Source organism: Solanum stenotomum, chromosome 10 (assembly GCF_019186545.1).
Source record: "Solanum stenotomum isolate F172 chromosome 10, ASM1918654v1, whole genome shotgun sequence".
Taxonomy (NCBI): Eukaryota; Viridiplantae; Streptophyta; class Magnoliopsida; order Solanales; family Solanaceae; genus Solanum; species Solanum stenotomum.
The window spans coordinates 40645943-40665759 of NC_064291.1; the positions used below are offsets into that span (position 1 = coordinate 40645943).

Below are 19817 nucleotides of genomic sequence, written 5' to 3' on the forward strand. Positions count from 1 at the left end.
GATTATGTTATTTTGGCAGACTTACAAGGCAAATTGACTTGTTTTGGCATCAACAGATTAACAAAAATATATTTTTTTGTAAAAGAGAAAACTATGCAAAACAGATTCAATTGTGAAACTATTTACTTGGATCCAATTTAAATTATTTATCCTTAATGAACCCATGATCCAAATTATTTATCCGCTTACCCCCACTTTCTCCTTTCTTATTTCGTGTATGATGTTAGCATCACTATTAGGGTTGTTCATGGTTATGGTTAAAAATCTAAATCGAATCGCAATTCGAACCAAATCGATTAAAAAAACCGATATTTGATTTGGTTTGGTTTTAAACTTTGAAAACCGATACCATTTGATTTGGTTTTGGTTTTGGTTTTACTAAAAAACAATTGCAAAAATAACCAAATCGAACCGATAAATTAGATATATAATTTTTTTAATTATTTATATATTATTCATAAATATTTTGTTAAATTTTAATTAACTGAAATCTTTAACTTTACCATTTTCTCAAGCCCAACACTTTAGTCCAACTATAACAATCCTAAGTCCAAGTCTATTAAAATCCATTTGTCTTTACCTACCCTGCTAACCGATAAGTTAGTGTTGCTTAATTAAACAGATAATAGTTTTTTTTATGGATTGCTCATTTACTAAGTGTTCATGTCTATCGAGATAAGTACATCCTGAAAAAAAATATTACTTTCAAACCGAATAAACCAGAAAAATTGAACCGAACCGAACCGAGCCAAACCGACAATAACCAAACCAACGGTTATTTATTTTTTTCCTTTTGATTTGGTTTGGTTTTAGAAATTTAAAAAATCGACTAGATTGGTTTGGTTTTGATTTTAATCAATAATCGATCCAATTACCGAACCACGAACATCCCTAATCACTATTATGAATTAATCATCTGTGATACTCCATCAGTATATTGATAAAATATCGGTATCGTATAAGAATGAGTTTCATCATATGTGATACTCCGTTGGTATATTCATACCCTGTCGATATCATATAGGATTGAGCTCTATTTTAAAAAATAAATAAGAAACAATTAAGTGAAAATTATTAAAGTCACAATCTTATTTATTATAAACTTTAAATTAGTAAAATATATTCTTTGTGATACTCTATCAATTTATTGATACCATATCGATATCATATAGGATTGAGCTTAACCCCTGTGATACTCCATCGGCATATTGATATCCTATTGGTATCATATAGGATTGAACTCTTTTTTAAGAAATAACTAAGAGAAAATTAGTGAAGTCACAATCTTATTTATTAAACTCTAAATTAGTAGAAAATATATTTTTAAAATTTTTTTCTCTTTCTGCAAATTTTTAGAAAAATTGTATATAAATTATGACTCTTTTTAAAACTGTTTTTATATTAAAATATCGAAGAATTGAAGCATACCTCAATAATACCACAGCAATATGTAGATACACCGTAATGGTATCATGGATGGTCAAGTAATCCCATCGAATGACTGAAGCAAACCTCAATGAAAACACTACTCAGTTACTCATTGATACCACCAGAGTATATTATACTTTGATGGTATCAAAGAAGAAGAAACAGTCCTTTAATGAAGACATTGCTCAGTTACTCTTTGATACCATTAGAGTATATTTATACAGGGAGAAAAGGGTGGACGCTGAAATCAACATGATGTCAACACGCAAAAAAAAAAAAAAAAGATATATAACATTTTAAAATGAAAAAAGGGGTAAGTTCAGATCCTTGGTTTCAAAAATATATTTCGTGTTCAAACTTCAAGCAATGAATTTTGAGTATTACAACACACTTTAATATGCTTTTTGGAAGAAAGAAAAAATTATTTTGCACAGTCCAACTTGACTACAGCAGCAACTATTTCTACCTTGCAACAAATGAGATCAAAATGTTCATGTCGATTGCAGCTTTTAAGAGTTTGGAACTGTGTTACATGAACCATTCGCCCAGCTCGGGTTTTGAGAGATATAACTTGGGTAAAGAGATGACTTTCTCCTTCTGCTTTCAAGAGTTTGGAACTGTGTTACATGAATCTTTTACCCAGCTCGGGTTTCGAGAGATATGACTTGGCTAAAGAGAGGACTTTCTCCTTCTGCTTCTTGTATTCATTATAGCGCAGGAAGAAATAACTGATGTAATCAAAATCGATGGGTGACATTTTCGCCTAGGAATAACCATAACAAAAAGATTAAAATGTGAGATTATCTTTTGGCATTCTTTGGACTGCATCTAAAATATAGCATAATATCAGTACCTGGATCAAAGCCCAGAGAGCCCAGTATAGATGTGAAGCTAGCATGTAACTACTGGTCTCAACATATAAGGCTTCGAGGTCCTTGTCAGATACCTGTCATCAAAATTAACTTAGATATACTTAGCAATTACTGATGTTTAAGTTCAACTGTTTTCTATTTGGTAGCAGACAGTACTACAGTAGCGTTCCAAGTCTTAATCTCATGATTTCTCCCAACAAACCCACAAGAACGTGCATAGTAGCAATGTGGTTATGTTCCAGAAAACAAGATTGGCTAGGTACACTATTAGGACAAGGGCATAAAAGGGCCTATAAATTTCAACACATCAATTGGTGGCACGTAAAAGCTCTCTGGTGAAACATCAATAGGTGGCATGTAAAGCTCTCACTGGTGAAAAAAATTATTAATCCTTCCAAACTTGATGGAAGAAAGTCTTTCAACTCCTCTCGGGCACTAAATCATGATACTATCTTAAAACCTTTATTTTTTGTCAATTAGACTATGCCTTCTCAGAGATTGTTTTGCACAAATGCTTTCCACCCATAAAACTTCTCTGTCGAGTTTGCTGTATAATCTCCTCTGTAATGTTGGGAGTGTTCCTGATTTTTTATTTTTTGGGCTAAATAATTGTTTCAGTAATAATAGCACTACGCAAGTTCCATCCTAGCTATACAACATGCAAAATTAAGTATAAGAAGTTCTGACATTTTTCCTCATTTACCTCATTCGGTTGGTCAGAATCCAAATAGTGCCTGAAGAAATGAAACTGCTCATCCTTACTTGGATATCTACATATAGAACCATCTCTAATATTAGTAATCATTTTCAACAAAATATCACCATAAGATAGAGGGAAAGAAGAGGACTGAGGACATGGAGAAAGAAATGCAGAGAGGGAGACGCAACATACAAGCTGTAATCACAATCATAGCCAGCATATTCATTGAAGTGATTCCCTATGTCAAATCCCCTGTAATTGTAGGATCCATACTCAAAATCAATGAAATACAGCTTTTCTGGATTTTGATAAACGAAAATGAGGTTAGTACAAACAGTTGAGTTCAGCATTTAATTGTAACTAAGAACAAACTCATCAAGCAGTTTTCCAATATGACAACAGACACCAAGATCAAATTTAGAAATGTCAACCATTTGATGCAATGTAAAAACCAGATTAAAAGACCTAAAAAATCATTCAGATATATTCTTTTAATGGGATAGACTATTTGATTTGACGATATTAATCATATGGAAAGTTTTTCAAACAAAGAACATAAATGAAAGCAGGAGTGAGCTGATAAAGTTCATCCAAAGACTTATGTTGTTTTTATCACAAGAGAATACGAGTCACTTCAGAGAAAATTAGTTCCCTTACTAAACATAATAAAACCTTGAGAAAGACAAACAAGCAATAGTGACCCAATATATGATCACAAGCATAAAAATTTGCATTAGTAATACCAAAGAGGATGTCTGCAATGTGCAGAACCAATTAAGTGATCTAAATGGTAGGGTTTTCTTCTCCAACAGATGAAAAGGAATCTCGAGATTATTGAATTTTATCATGACCAGGGAGATGCTGGAGAATTTCTAATTGAAAATGCCATGACAGAAGAAAGTACCTCAATCAAGATGTAAACACATGGAAAGCAAGATCACAAGTACCTTTATCCTCATTAAGCATCAGATTTCCAGAGAGTAAGTCATTGTGAGCAAACACCACCGGGGCGTTAAGACGGTCAGTCAATTCCTGTTCCAGAATTGCACGTTACTTTTGAAACAAAGAGCTGTATCCATTTAATACATGAAGCTATTTAATACAATGCCATACTGGCCCATTACCAAATAACTTTCAATATCATCCGCTTTACAGAGGTAGTAGTAGTTAAGCAGATAAATTTATCCTAAAGAAAACTCGTCTTAACTTCCAATATATTTCAGGTTTATTAAGTTCAAAATTATTGTTACAATAAAAGCAAGAAAGACGCACCTTATGTGGAAAATAAGAACCCCTTAACTTTGAAACCTACAACATTTCATTTGTGCCAACTTTGGCTGTGCAACTACAAGAAAGATGCAAAATGGAAATACGTATACAAAGTCATCCAATTTGAAGCAGTCTGAACCATAGTATGATGGAAGATGAGTCAACACTTAAAAAGTTCTTTGAAGGTTTTTGTAGGTGCCAAAGGAGATGCCTAGATCTCTCCAGCAAGATAAAAAGAGAAAAACAACAATTGACTTCGGAAAATGACGCGACATCTTAAAGCTATTGATTTCTCCAAAAGGGGGGGGGGGGGGGGGGTTAAGGGAAAATTGCTAACATATGGTTTCAAATTAGCAAATCTGTGAAAGCAAACTAACATAATACAGATTAAGAAAAATGTTAAATGCTTGTAGGGCTGAATTTGCACTGTTATGAAGAAGATATTGGGAGAATCCCCTCCCCTCAGGTAAACAGCAAATAATAAATAGAGTAATAATCAACTACATGTCATGGGAGGTGGGATTACCTTGAGCTCAATGATTTCATTATGAACTTCCTGGAACAAAATTGTCTCATACTTCTTCTTCTTCTCACCATCATCAAATTGGAGAATTGATGCTGCAAAAATGGAAAATACTCAGGCTTGAGATGGATCTTTCGTCATAGCAGTTAATCCAGTACAAGTGGTTCCAGTCTATGAGACTAAAGGGATGAGGGATCCATACATATCAACCAATTCAGGGAAAATGACGTCTCATTTATATAATATCACTGGAGAATGTTCAGTAAAGGATGGACCTTTTTTGAAGAACTTTAACACATCATTCCACACTTGAGGTTCTTTGGAGCCCGGAATTTCCACCTGATGGAACTTTCGGAGTTGCTTTGCAATTTCAGCAGCAAGCTTTGGGTTTTTCATGTCTGTTGAAGAAGTAACAAGAAAATGACAACTAATTTGCATATAAAAATAACACCATGAGGTTGGGGAGAAGTGAAAAATGTAGGTATCCCTGAAAAACAGAGTGCCAGAAAATTATTTCAACAACCCCATGATACAATAAACTTACATGTAAGTGTAACAGGTCAAACAAGATCTGTTGATGAAAGGACTCAAAGGCAACTGTCGTGTTAAACTCTAGTCCTGTTACAGGGCTTACAAAGCTCTCCTTACTATTCAAATGTGCTCTTCTCAACCTAGTTTGTGGACAAGTTCTATAAGATTCAAACCACCGACTTCTTTTCTATTAAACTACTTCAGAAGGAGGAGAGGCAGACACACAGAAAGATGATGAAATGACCATGCTAATTAGGCAAAGAAGATGAATCTTGAAGAGTACAGGTTTATACAAAGGAAGATCAACAAGCCCAGTGAAAAATGAAAGGCACGTGATAATTAACTATCATGAAAGCTCACATATCTTTTATGCACATTTTGGTTGCTAATTATAAAAGCAATTCCAGCCTATGCAATGATCACTGATCAGCATCTTTTTATTTCTTCAAAATGGACCAATCAATATTACATTCTTTAAGAGATCTAACGACGACTACAGCTTAAACCATGGACAAAACATGTCAAGCATATGATATGAACTATTTATTACCAGATGTAGCCCCTTCCGGCCCTTATGTGGATTCCTTTGGAGAGGAACAAGAGAACATTTGAAGGGGTGGAAATGAGTTAGTACAGTATAGGGCATGCCTTTTATTTTTGGCCAATATTTGGTGCAACCACATAATTCTTGTTAGTATAGATGAAATGATTAGGTCCCATTCGTAGAAAATATTGTAGGTTTTTACTTTTTGTTAACAACTAGTTTTTTTTAAAAAAAAATTAGTAATGTTGTATTCCTCAGCATTAAGGATATGTTGGTGACCTCCAAAAATTAGTAATTTAGTACATAAGAGGGACTAGGAAGGCTAATTACAAAGATCCTAGCATATCTACTAGTTGCTCTAACTCCTCTATACATTCCTGTTTACACCAAAAATACAAATATGTAATACATTTTTCTTTAACTTTCTGTATGGAGTTTGATTTGTTCTCATAGCATCTTCCATTTCTTTTCTTCCATATTGACCACCATATGCAAGCTGGAATAATTCTCCACCACTTTTTTTGGCTTTTACTTGCTCCTCTCCTGATCCAGCAACTCAACAGGTCAGCAGTATACTCTGGCATCATCCAGCTGTTACCAGTGAGCGTAAAAAACAGAGACCATAGTTGACCAGTGACTCTACAATGTAGAAAAAGATGGTTGTTGGTCTCATTTGTCTCATTTCATAGAAAACACCTTAGTACTAGTTGTGCACCTTTAATCTGCAGTACCTCTTGAGTCAGACAAGCCCTCTTAGCTACCAACCATACAAAACATTTGATCTTGGTTGGTGCTTGGCTTGTCCATACATATTTCCATCTAGCCAATATGAGAGTTTCCAGCTCCTTCTTATAGAGCTTGTTAACTGTGTATTAGGACTCTTATATTTATCAGATTAGGACTCTTAGGATTGTCTAGTGTATTGATGTATAACTAGGACTTGTAGTATATCTAGGATTCTTATATCCTTGTTATAAATATATGTAACGCAGGCTCTTGATATTCAATGAGCTATTATCAAAACTCTCACATGGTATCAGAAGTCCAAATCTAGCCCATGATTTTTTTTTTCGGTCTCTTTCCTTGTTTTCGTTTCAGCCATGACTACTCAGCCTCTTTCTATCTCGGAATCTGTTACTTCAACAGTCCCTTCTCTTCCAATTTCTACACCTAATATCAGTTCTACTATTTCTACCATGTCCACAACTCCTTTGTCGTCCTCTTTTTCTCTTCCTTCTGTGCCATCTCCCTTGGTCTCTATACCGACTTCCTTATCTGGTCAAGCGTTATCCACGTCTCTTGGCAGTACTAGTGGCTTACCGTTTGTTTCTCCATGCTCTACTAATTTTGATCCCATCTTTTCTCCCACCTTTTCTTCTTCGGCATCTCTTGCTGCACCAAATATTATGAATCTCGTTACAATCAAACTTCAATCTGTTGAAGACTATTTGATGTGGAGAACTCAGTTTACCTCTCTTTTGATTTCTCATGATTTACTTGGATTTGTTGATGGCTCTTTTAAACCTCCAAGTCCATTTATTTGTGATTCTTCCGGGAATCAGTAGCATAATCCCAACTACCGCTCATGGCTGCGAGTAGATCAAAGTGTCAGATCATGGATTTTTGCTACTTTATCACGAGAGGTTCTTGTTGATGTCCATCTTTTGCCCACATCTCATGATATTTGGTTGTCTTTAAATCGTCGTTACATGGATGCTAGTCAAGCAAACTCACTTGACTTGAAACGACAACTCACCACCCTACGTAAAGCAGACTCTACATCTATTGATCAATATCTGAGGGATGCAAAACAAATTGCAGATTCCTTATTAGCTATTAATTCTCCTGTCTCAAATCAAGACTTTATTGGTCATGTATTGCTTGGCCTAGGAAAGGAATATGACACGTTAGTTGGCATTATCACTCATTTTCCTGGACAATTGACACTTGAGGACCTTCGTTCTAAGTTGTTACTACATGAACAACGTTTGCAGCGCTTTAAAGGTCCTGATCCACCATCTCTTCCACAAGCTTTTGCTGCTCAGAATACACATTCAAACTCTTCAAGTACATCTCATTCATATCAAGGGGGGCGCGGTTGGGGTCGTACCTATTCTCCTAGAGGCCAAGGTCGTGGTGGTCGAGGTCGTGGATCATCTGGCAGGTTTCACCAACATCAAGGATCTACGACAAACAATTTTCCTCGCAACGACTCTACTGGACAAATCACATCAGGTATTGATAGTGCTTCTCATGTCTCATATGTCTCACAGTCCACCAATACAAGTTCTCCATCCTCTGGAGTTTTAGGTTCCCATCCTTCGACTCTTATCTCGGCTGCCTCTGCTCATATGACCCCATCTGAAGGTAATTTTTTACATACATCCTCTTACAATGGTTGCGATCATGTTGTAGTAGGAAATGGCGCTTTGCTTGATATTAATAAAATTGGATACTGTCAAATACATGCAACATCTCGTCCTTTACATTTGCACTCCGCCTTTCATGTCCCTAATCTTAGTCATAATTTAATTTATGTTAAAAGGTTATGTGCTGACAATAATTGTTACGTAACTTTTGACTCTTCTTCTGTTTCTATTAAGGACAAAGTCACGGGTCAACCTCTTCTTAAGGCTTCCAATAAAGGCGATGTTTATCCTGTGTCCTCTTCATCTGCTCATTCCTTGCTCGTGCTTTTGTTGCTTTGCGACAACCAGGAGATATATGGCACCGCCGTCTACGCCATTGTGGTGCTCGTGTCTTAGATAGTCTTAGGAAAAATAACTTAATTAGTTTGCTCAATTCTTTTAGCAATAGTTGTGTCTCTTATAGTCTTGGAAAATCTCAACGTTTATCTTTCAATTTAGTTGATCATTGTAGTTCTTCCCCTTTAGAAATTATGGCAATCGCCTATATTATCTAATTTAGGCTTTCAATATTATGTCATATTTGTGGATGATTTTTCTCGTTTTACTTGGCTCTATCCTATGAAAAATAAGTCTGAGGTTTTCACACACTTCTGTGCTTATCAAAAATTGGTTGAAATTTTTTTTAATAGTAAAATCAAAACCTTTCAAAGTGACGGGGGCGGAGAATTTGATAATAAATCCATGCTTTTACACTTTTCTAACTCAGGCATTGCCTTCCGCAAATCATGTCCAGACACTCCTCAACAGAATGGCGTTGCTGAACGAAAACATAAACACATAATTGAAATTGTGTGAACTATTCTCACCAAGTCAAAACTTCCTTCTCAATTTTGGGTTGATGTTGCCTTCTATGCTGTTTACACTATTAATCGGCTACCTACTTCTATTTTTAACGAAATTTCTCCCTTTGGAAAGCTTTTTGGGAAACCTCCAGATTATACATTTCTCAAAGTGTTCGGATGTGAGTGTTTTCCGAATATATCTGCTCATGTTTCTCATAAGCTTGCCCCGCGTTCTATCCAATGTGTGTTTTTAGGATATGCTCCTAATTATAAAGGGTATTGTTGTCTAGATCCTAAAACTGGTCGTGTTTATATTAGCCAGCACGTGCTCTTTCATGAATTAAGATTTCCATATTTATAGTTCTTTAACCCAAGTGGCACACCGATCTCTCTTCCTGCTTCTTCCGACCCGCTCATTGTCATGTCACCTTTACATTTTACCCCTACTATCACATCTTCATCTTCGTGTCATATATCTCCGACAACTTCTTCCCCTCCGGTTGTCTCGTCTATATCCGACAGTCCTTCTAATGAATCAAATTTTAGTGTTCCTCATACTCCTTCCAGTGCTCCTATTTCATCCACTAGTGTTCCTCATATTTCACCCCCCTCGACCACCCCTTCGACTAGTGTGCTGCCATTAAATAGAAATCTGCCCACATCTCCCTCTCTTCCCAATCATCCAATGCAAACTCGTTTGAAATCCGGAATCACTAAGCCTCATCAATTGCTTTCCTTAAATACAACTCATGAAATTGAACCAACTTGTTTCTCCCAGGCTGTCAAAAAATCCAAAATGGCAGCAAGCAATGGCTGATGAATTCAATGCACTTTTAGAAAATAAAACTTGGCTGCTCGTTCCTTATAACGATAACATGAACTTGGTTGGTTGTAAATGGGTGTATCGTATCAAATATAATTCAGATGGGTCTACAAAGCCCGCCTTGTCACACAAGGTTTTCACCAACAACCGGGTCTTGATTATCATGAGACTTTTAGTCCTGTTGTTCGGCCAACTACAGTACGTATTGTTCTTTCTCTTGCCGTTTCTTTTGGTTGGTCAATTCGACAACTTGATGTTAAAAATGCTTTTCTTCATGGTATTCTTAATGAGGAGGTCTTCATGAAACAACCTCCTGGTTTTACTCATTCAAATTATCCACATCATGTTTGTAAATTAACTAAAGCCATTTATGGTCTAAAGCAAGCACCACGTGCTTGGTTTCATCGCTTTAGTACATTTCTTCTCACCCAAGGTTTCGTTTGTAGTAAAACTGATCCGTCTATGTTTATTCATCGTTCTTCTTTAGGTATTCTTATCTTATTGTTGTATGTTGATGATATTATTCTCACTGGTAGTCATTCAGATCTTCTTGTTCAATTCATAGATCGTCTTTCTCATCAGTTTGCAATGAAAGATCTAGGTAACCTTCACTATTTTCTTGGTGTTCATGTTGTCCGCACCTCACATGGTCTTCATTTATCTCAACAAAAATACATTGTTGATTTACTTCTTAAGTTCCATATGCATACATGCAAGCCTGTTCGTACTCCTATTGCATCTCGCACTTGTATAGCTCTTGAGGATGGTAACTTACTTTCGGACCCAAGTGAGTATAGGAGCATGGTTGGTGCACTTCAATACTTGACAATGACTCGTCCTGATATTGCCTATGCAGTTAATATTGTTTCTCAATTTATGCATGCTCCCCGAACTACTCACATGCACTGTGTCAAGCGTATTTTTAGATATTTGCAGGGGACACCCACATATGGTTTATTTATGTGTGCCTCTTCATCCAATTCTATTGTCACGACCTATTCCGATGCTGATTGGGCTGGTTGTCCTGATCCTCGCCGATCTACGATGAGCTATGCGGTGTTCCTAGGCTCAAGCCTCATATCTTGGCGTGCAAAGAAGCAACCAACTGTTTCTAAGTCATCTACAGAGGCCGAATACAGAGCAATTGCTTATACATTTGCTGAGACTACTTGGATTCGTCATCTTCTTTGTGAGCTTGGAATATATCTTCGTCAACCGGTTCGTGTATTTGTGACAATGTCAGTTCAACATATATGTGTCGCAATCCAGTGTTCCATGATCGTTCCACGCATATTGATGTTGGCTTTCATTATGTTCGTGACAAAGTATCTCAAGGGGATCTTCTTGTTAAATATGTCCCGACGCGATTACAAGTTGCTGACATTTTTACGAAAGGCTTGTCCTCCTCTCAATTTTGTTTTTTACGTGACAATCTGTCTGTCACTACATCTCGTCCAGATTGAGGGGGCGTATTAGGACTCTTATATTTATCAGATTAGGACTCTTAGGATTGTCTAGTGTATTGATGTATAACTAGGACTTGTAGTATATCTAGGATTCTTATATCCTTGTTATAAATATATGTAACGCATGCTCTTGATATTCAATGAGCTATTATCAAAACTCTCACACTGTGAACCTTCCATCCTCAAGAGTGTACCCACGAGACTGTGTCTGGCCTTGCAACAAAACCATTAAACTCATTGATTACATGTAACAATTGTGCCACCCTATCTATTTCCCAATCATTGAAATGTCTCTTGAAAGATATATCCCACCATTTGCCCAACTCTCAGCTAGAGTGATATCTGGATTGCTACAGAAAGAAAATAAGTCAGGGAAAGATTGCATTAATGCCTCCTGTCTTACCCAAACATCTTTCCAGAATAGTATTTTAGCTCCATTTCCTATTCTGAGTTTGATGTTTCCTGCTAGTTTGGTCGAGAAGGATCTTATTGTTTTCCATGTTGAAACTCCATATGGTATAGTGACCTCATTGGTACACCATTGGGAGTCCTGGCCATACTTGTGATGTATAACTTCTCTCCAAAGAGCCTGTTCTTCTTTCACATATCTCCACAGCCATTTCATCAAGAGGCGCACATTGTGGATTCGAAGATTCCTAACTCCAAGACCACCTGAGAGCATAGGTAGCTGCACTGTTTCCCAGTTAACTAGATAGTACCCCTTCCTTTCTTTGTTTCCAACCCAAAGAAAGTCTCTTCTAAGTTTGTCCAATTTCTCCAACACCTTAGCAGGTAAGGGAAATAGAGACATGACATAAGTGGGGAGGGTGTCCTGCTCTGTATTTATTAATGTTTGTCTGCCCCCAAGTGACAAGTATTGAGATTTCCATATGGCTAACTTCTTCTCTGGCCTCTAGATTGTCTCATCCCATATTAGTAATTCTTTATGATTGCTTCCCAGAGGCATTCCCAAGTAAGTTGTTCGGAATTGCTCAATCTTGCACCCTAGGATGTTAGCCAATCTTTGCATTTGTGCTACTTCCCTGATAGGGAATAAACTGCGTTTCCTCCAATTAACCCTCAGACCAGAGACAGCTTCCAGGATCATAAGTATCACTCTGATATATCTGATCTGGTCTTCTTTTGCCTCACAGAAGATTACAGTGTCATCAGCATACAACAATTGGCAAAGACCGATAGGAAAGGGGAGAGGGGATCACCCTGCGTCAAGCCCCTTTCAGATGAAAAAAACCCCGCATGTTTTGTCCATGGTTTAAGCTGTTTATGGGGCTTTCACCACTACATCACAGCAAATTATTTATGTATCATGAAGGGAACTTTTTTTTTGTCATGGATGATTGGTCGTATAAAAGCAGCTACAGAATCTGGAAGTCAAACCTTAAACCTAAGGGAATAAATTTTCTTTTGATGGTTTGACTAAATACAGAAAGTTCTCTTAGCACCAATTCAAAACCAATGGGGAACATCACAGCATAGGATGAAGGAGGATTGCAGATTATAAATTCAATGTTCATTTTCACTCTTCGACAAATTTAACTTCACAGGGACTTCCAAGAATGTATCTTACTTTAGACTAGGGTTTCCTAGAAGTCTATAACTAGTAGGTATTTTCAGGAACCTTTAGATAAATTGACATAGAGAGTTTGACCTAGTAGGTTGTAGTGTTCTAGTAGAATGTTGTGTTTTCTCTGTTAATGAAAGATGGTTCAAGGGCTTCAAGATGAACAGAGGGCAAACAAAATGTACTATCCATTTCACATCATCTATATGCGAATGACACTCTCATTTTTCCTGAACAAGCAGCAGGTCAACTAAAGTAATTGATATTTATTTTGAGTGTTTTGAGGCATTCTCAAGACTTCATGTCAATTGGTCAAAACAGGTTGATTCCAGTCAACTCAGTGTGAGATTTGGATCTGTCTTTAGGGGCAAAACATAAAGCATAACTATATAGCAGGAGGTAGTGAAAAGACGTGAAATGAGTTTATCCAGCTAGAAGAAAAATACCTTTCTCTAGGGGGGACACTTGAATCATAATAATAGTGTGTTGGATTCAATGGCAACATATATTATATGTCTATGTTCCCAATGCCTGTTAAGGTGAAAAAGAGAATTGACTAGTTAAGGAGAAACTTCTCATGGAAAGGCAATAGAAGGTAATTTCAACCTAGTGAAGTACAGCATCGTCACTATAAAGAAGGTTCAGGCAGAGGGGGATCCAGATTTATGCTTTATTGGTTCGAGTGCGAAGACCTACTGCAACTCATTTGATTTATTGAATTCAAAATCTATTATTTCTACTATTTACTGAATTTTTTTAACACATATACAGGGTCTGAGCTAAGCTATTGGGTTTGGATGAATACATACTATATCCTCCCCAGGGGTTGGGCATCAAGAACTTAAGAGTACAATATAGGAGCCTTTTGATGAAATGGCTATGAAGAAATAATGTTGAAATCAATGCTCCAAGGGGTCGTTTGGTAGAGTGTATTAGGAAAAATAATGCATGCATTAGCTTTGTGTATTAGTAGTCCCTTGTTTGGTACACTTTTTCATGCTATTTATAACTAATGCAAGCACTAGTTATACACTCTATTGTGTATTGAGGAGTGTATTACTAATACCATGGATTTCTAGGTATTAGTAATGCAAAGGGATTTAATATATGCATTAGCATGGTTCAATACCCAATTACCTCTCAAAAGCACTTCTACGTCTTTTCCATCATAAATGTGGAGGATATTTTTGTAAATAAATATTTTGATACAATGCACACTATTTTTAATACATCAAAATGCATAAGAAATAATCTATGCATAACTAATGCACGCATTACTAATGTAAGCATTACTAGATGCACTCTATTGAGCATTATTTTTATACACTCTACCAAACGATCCCTAAGGAGGAAGGCTATCACAGTGTAGTTTGGTCAAGAGAATATGTGGTGTCCAAAGACGGGCGCTCCCCCACAAGGAATAGGTGTAGGGATAAATATTGGAGCACCATGCCACGTTTTTTCACAAGATATAGAAATCAAGATAGGGAATGGAAAAAAGTCTCTTTCTGGCGAAATAATTGGCTAGGACACTCTCGTCTTAGAAATGAATTTCTCACTCTTTTTAACCTTCCACAGGACACAAACTTTACACTAGCACAAAGAAGGGAGGGAAACATTTGGAACATCACTGTCAGAAGAAATCCTAATGAATGGGAAATTAGAGTGGTTGCAGATTTGTTCAGCTTTTTATCTACATTCCAATGTCTTAATAACAATGAAGATCAACAACTTGAAAGGGTCAGGAAAATGAATCATTTACTGTCAGTTCATGCTACATTCAGAAGGGACAATCATATTACTCATAGACAATGATTAAGGGTTGCAAAACATATGCTCAATGTGAGTTCCTCTGCGGCTAATAACCAAAGAATCATGCTTCACTCAAGATAATCTATGAATAAGGAGAATACAATCAGCCAACAGAGTTTCATGTGTTGAGAAGAATCAGAATCAAACAATTGTTTGTTCCTTCACTGAACTTTCACTTTACATGTTTGGAAGATGTCAATCTTTTGGGACTGAAATGGGTTATGCCAAGAACAGTTTAAAAGTTTCTTTTGAGCTGGAACAGATAAGGACTGACAAAGCACTTAATGAGACTTGGAACACCATACCTGCTTGCATTCGGCGGTGCAGTTGAAAACGAAGGAATAAAAGATGCTTCACAGGACAAGAAACCACTATTTTGAAAGTTAGATTTGATTGCATCACATTGATAGCTTTCTGGTGTAATTTAGAAATGGTATCAGGATTTTAGCTTTTCTTGATGTTTCTTTAGTTTCTATATTTTGGTGTAATTGCAGTGCATTCTTGAGTGCTGCTCTTGACATCACATAATGCTTAATCTCAGAAAAAAAATAATATATATATTAGAGAGAGAGAGGAGAGAGAGTTTACTTTTTTGATAAGAATATAGTTTACTTATTAATTTTGTTCCTCCCAGATTTTCTGATGCCTAGTCCTAAATAATTCTAATAGGAAAAGGAAACACGTAAAAATTTCTAAATCACAAAGGAAAAATGAAGTCTGGAAGGTAGCCAAAAGTTTTTTACACTAAACCACAAATAGTCTCTACTACATATAAGCTACAAGTGGAAGTCTGATTAAATGCCTACCTGGGGGTGTTAAAGTGCGTGCATCAATAAATGACTGAACCATGCCATTCCCAAATACTGCTAGCAACTTGGCACCAAACCCAGCCGCTGAGAGGTGTTGAATCGCCTAAAGACAGGTACTTAACAATCATGAAGTGTGTATGATACATGGACATGGCCATAATTACAAGAACTAAATAAATAAAACTTCAAAGTTTAGAGAGTGGAGACATCCATCGAAAATTCAGACTTCACCAAAGAAGACGTGGAATTATGGACTAAGCTTGTGCAAGAAACAATTTTTTAACTGATCACAAAAGGCTTAAACCTATGTAGTCAAAACCTGACAGTAAATATATATATCAAGAACAAAAGTAAACTTGCATAACATCAATCAGAACATCTAGAATCAAACAGCTGACTTCATGCCTAAATTTTGAAGAATGGTAGATGTACAATTCCTAACAATAATTATTGAGAAAGATATTTATAATTAAGCATGGACACAGATTTTGTGATATAAATGTGCAGATACTAGGACTCCTAAATACTTTCTCCGGAGAAAATAATTCAACTAGTCCCTCCCCCTCTTCTTCCCCTCACTATGAACAAAACATAATTTTAGTCCCTCCCCCTCTTTTTCCCCTCACTATGAACAAAACATAATTTTAAAGTGAAGTGTATAACAAAGGTGAAGTCCCCCATTAACTTGGCAAAATACATAACCACTATTTGGAGTACCTTTTTTCTTTAGTAACAATTTTTTGAATATTACATATATATTCTTGAATATAAATTATTCTTTATTGTACTTCTATATAGCTTTTAGATATGGGAACTTTAATTTTTGTAATACTGAGGAATCAATCTCTAGACAGAAAGTAAATTTCGTAGTCTTAACACTGTTCTTCTTCTTAAGATAGAGGGAGTAGATTTCAAAATGTTTTGGAGGTTGATTGGCTTATTTGCCCCAGTGGATATGAGTACAAGACTTACATGTGAAGTCTATGCATACTCTTCTTGGACACAATCCTACTAACAAAAAGGACGAGATACACAGAAATAAAACCTAATGAAGCTACACTGCAAGTTGACATCCACATAACATACTTTGTGGGGAGAGGAGAAGATTCAAACACTAGTTTGACAGATCAAATAACCTTGTAGTTAAAATGAAAAACAGATAACCCAAGTGTAATTGACTTAAATTACTCAAAAGTCAACTGTTACCGCTCCATATGATAGGAATAATGCACAGAATAAAATTAATCAACAGAAGCCTCTGAAACTAACCTGCATTTCTCGTTCACGGTTAATGACATATTCAGTATTTGGACCATATAACCTAACTGTCATATTTTCATGCTTTCCGTCATCTTCTCTTACAGATACTTTTAGCACTGCAAAAATAAAAAAATATTGTTAGGACATACTACAATCTTAGCAAATATGTTTAGTCTTAAAATTTTCTGAGCAATAAAGATTTTAACAGTAAGAATCATTCTTTTTGTCATAGGATAGTACACATCGTATACACAATTATAGAATGATAAGTTTGGAATGCAAATGAGTGCTTAAAAATTGCAAATTCAAACAGAATAAAATACACACATAGATTTGTGATGCCACCAGATACAGTCTCTACAGAGAAGTGAGAACCATCTAGATTTGACCATTGGTTGAACAAGTCCTTGCACAGTTCTCTGCATAGTTTCAAACCAAGTTCAGAAATAGAAGAGAAAGAACAAAAATTAGCCTCAATATACAGGTGCATGCATATGCTAAATATACTTCCGAGTGTGGGAAGGAAAAATTTACAATACATCTATTTTACATACAAGTTTCATCACCCTGCTAAATCATGTCCCATTTAATCTCACATATACTTATTACGCAATAACCAGAGGAACACCTAAGACCTTTTTCTTTACAATGACGGTGTCTTGACAACCATATGCACCTCGACTAGTTCACTGGATACATGTTGCCACCTATTACACCTACCGAGGCTTAGACAAATGGAAATAATTCACCTATTATCGCTTTCGCTAGGGTTAAACCTTGGTTTCCAAGGTTGTCACTCCAACTCTACGTCCACTAGGCCACTCCCTTCGAGGAATAAGTAGAAGTTTTTAAAAGAGCATAATCTTGTATTCTGATTATCCTTAAAACTAAAAGTCCATCCCTCAAATGATACAATGTTGCCATCATGCTATGTTTACAGATAAATTTATGCACTCACTACATATCATAGTATTGTCAGTTAACATTCCATTCATATTTAAACGCCAAAATGGTGCACTATGCTCTTGGAGCAACTGAAATACTTTGAAATGAGAAAATACTAATTCAATACATCCAAAATTAGAATTTTGGTTTTCATAACATAAACAAGGATTGATACTCGAAAAATCTACAACTGAAATGTCTTTTGATCATTTCAACCAGTAGGAAAATGAAGCTTTTATATCATGTCTCACTAACAAGCTGAAGAGAACAATAAACATAGAGCTTTGGTAAAGTCAACCATTTTACACTGGAATCACAACTGAGTCAATGTTAATCCAACATATTATTTTTAACCAACATATCAAGTCAACTCAAATCATAAATCATAGCATAAAAGAGATTGACAAGACATCCATCAATCCTACTACTCCCTCTGTCTCAATTTGTTTGTCTTGGTTTAATTGGACACAAAGTAAAGAGACAAAATAAGGCTTTTGGCACATAAATTGACATAAATAAACTTATAACAAGTCATGTCAAAAGCAAAACACATAAGTTTTAAAATATAGAAAGGTAACAAAAATTGAAAAAGTACCAAACAAAATCAGACAAATGGAGTATTATCATTTAAGTACTACTAAACAAAACGCTAGTGCATGCCTAAATAGCACAACCACAACATATCAAATCAAAACCTAAAGCCAGCATCCAAAATTGAAAAACTGTTCAATTCACATAAAGCGGAAATCCAAACATACACGATTCTAGGCTTTAGATGAGTAGTAGAGAGAGAATGATCGACGGTGAGGGAGGAATAGGGAATTTTGGCTGTCACGCTGTGGCGAGCTCCTTCTGCTACTTCCATGGCGTTCCAGATCTTTGCTGCTGCCGCCCCATGTATTTGGTGCTACTATTTATATATTTGCTGCAGATTATTCAAATGCTTTTTTGGGTCTCCCACTCTTTAGATTTTAGATTTACATGACCGGGAAGTTCGTCTTTTTTACGTTAAGACAATAATGCCCTTGCTCTAATAAAAGTGATAAAGCACCTTATTCGGATAAGGTTTTTTACCATTTTCTCAACATGTCTCTCTTTGTACTTTTTATATTTGTATAGATATATTTAATAAAAATAATAATTGATATGATTATTTTATCATACTGTGTACTCTCTCCGTTCAACACTGTTGTTCACTATACTATTTTGGAATATCTTATAATATTTGTCTAGAAATCAATTGATAATTTTACACTTTAATTTCTAATTTACCCTTATCATTAACTATAGTCATTCTCCTATACATTTTTCAAGACATTGTATTTATTACTCCCTCCGTTCACTTTTACTTGTCACATTTTGACTTGACACACTCATTAAGAAAATAATTATTGATATAGGTATTTTACCAAACTATCCCTATTAAATGATGTTTAGTATTAAGTCTTGGAAAATAATTTGAAGAAAGAGTATTTAATGTTGAGGGTAAACATGAAAAAATATTATTGTCTTTTCTTGATATGTCAAAAGTAACAGGTAAAAATAAAAATTTATTTTAGGAAAAAGTGACAAGTAAAAGTGAACGTAGTGAGTATATTCAAAGGGTAATATAGTAAAATTACTCTTCTATTTATAGTCTCTTAAGAATTGTATAAAGTCAATAGTGGACAAGTATTGTTGGACATAGAGAGTATTCTATTAATTTATGTTTAGGTCTTAAAAATGATTTGGGAATAAGTGATTAATGTTAAAGGTAAAATATGAAAAATATAATAATTGTATTTTTTTATATAATAAAATATCTATTCAAAATAGTAGACAAATAAAAAAGAACAATAAAAGGATTGTATTATTTAAATTTTATAAGAAAAGGTCCAATCATGATTAGAATAACAATTAATTCTTTTATTATTTTAAAAATAATTATAAAATCTTAATTCTAGTTAAAACACTATATCATTCATAAACAGGGGCAGACCCACGTATAGAGTTATGGGTGCTCGAGCACACATTGACCTCGACGAATTTTTTTGTATATTTAT

At 35.5% G+C, this 19817-nt stretch overlaps 1 protein-coding gene across 1 annotated transcript; it reads right to left on the reverse strand.

Annotated features, from left to right (window-relative positions):
• Positions 1-1755: 1755 nt before the first annotated feature.
• Positions 1756-18723, reverse strand: LOC125842284 (probable ethanolamine kinase). The gene is made up of 11 exons (XM_049521558.1): positions 18534-18723; positions 17158-17249; positions 16840-16946; positions 15568-15673; positions 5068-5190; positions 4796-4887; positions 3948-4032; positions 3193-3298; positions 3004-3070; positions 2282-2374; positions 1756-2191 (listed from the first exon to the last, which is right to left on the reverse strand). The coding sequence occupies exons 1-11, from the start codon at positions 18638-18640 to the stop codon at positions 2051-2053; spliced, it is 1119 nt and encodes a 372-aa protein (XP_049377515.1). The 5' UTR covers positions 18641-18723; the 3' UTR covers positions 1756-2050.
• Positions 18724-19817: the final 1094 nt, after the last annotated feature.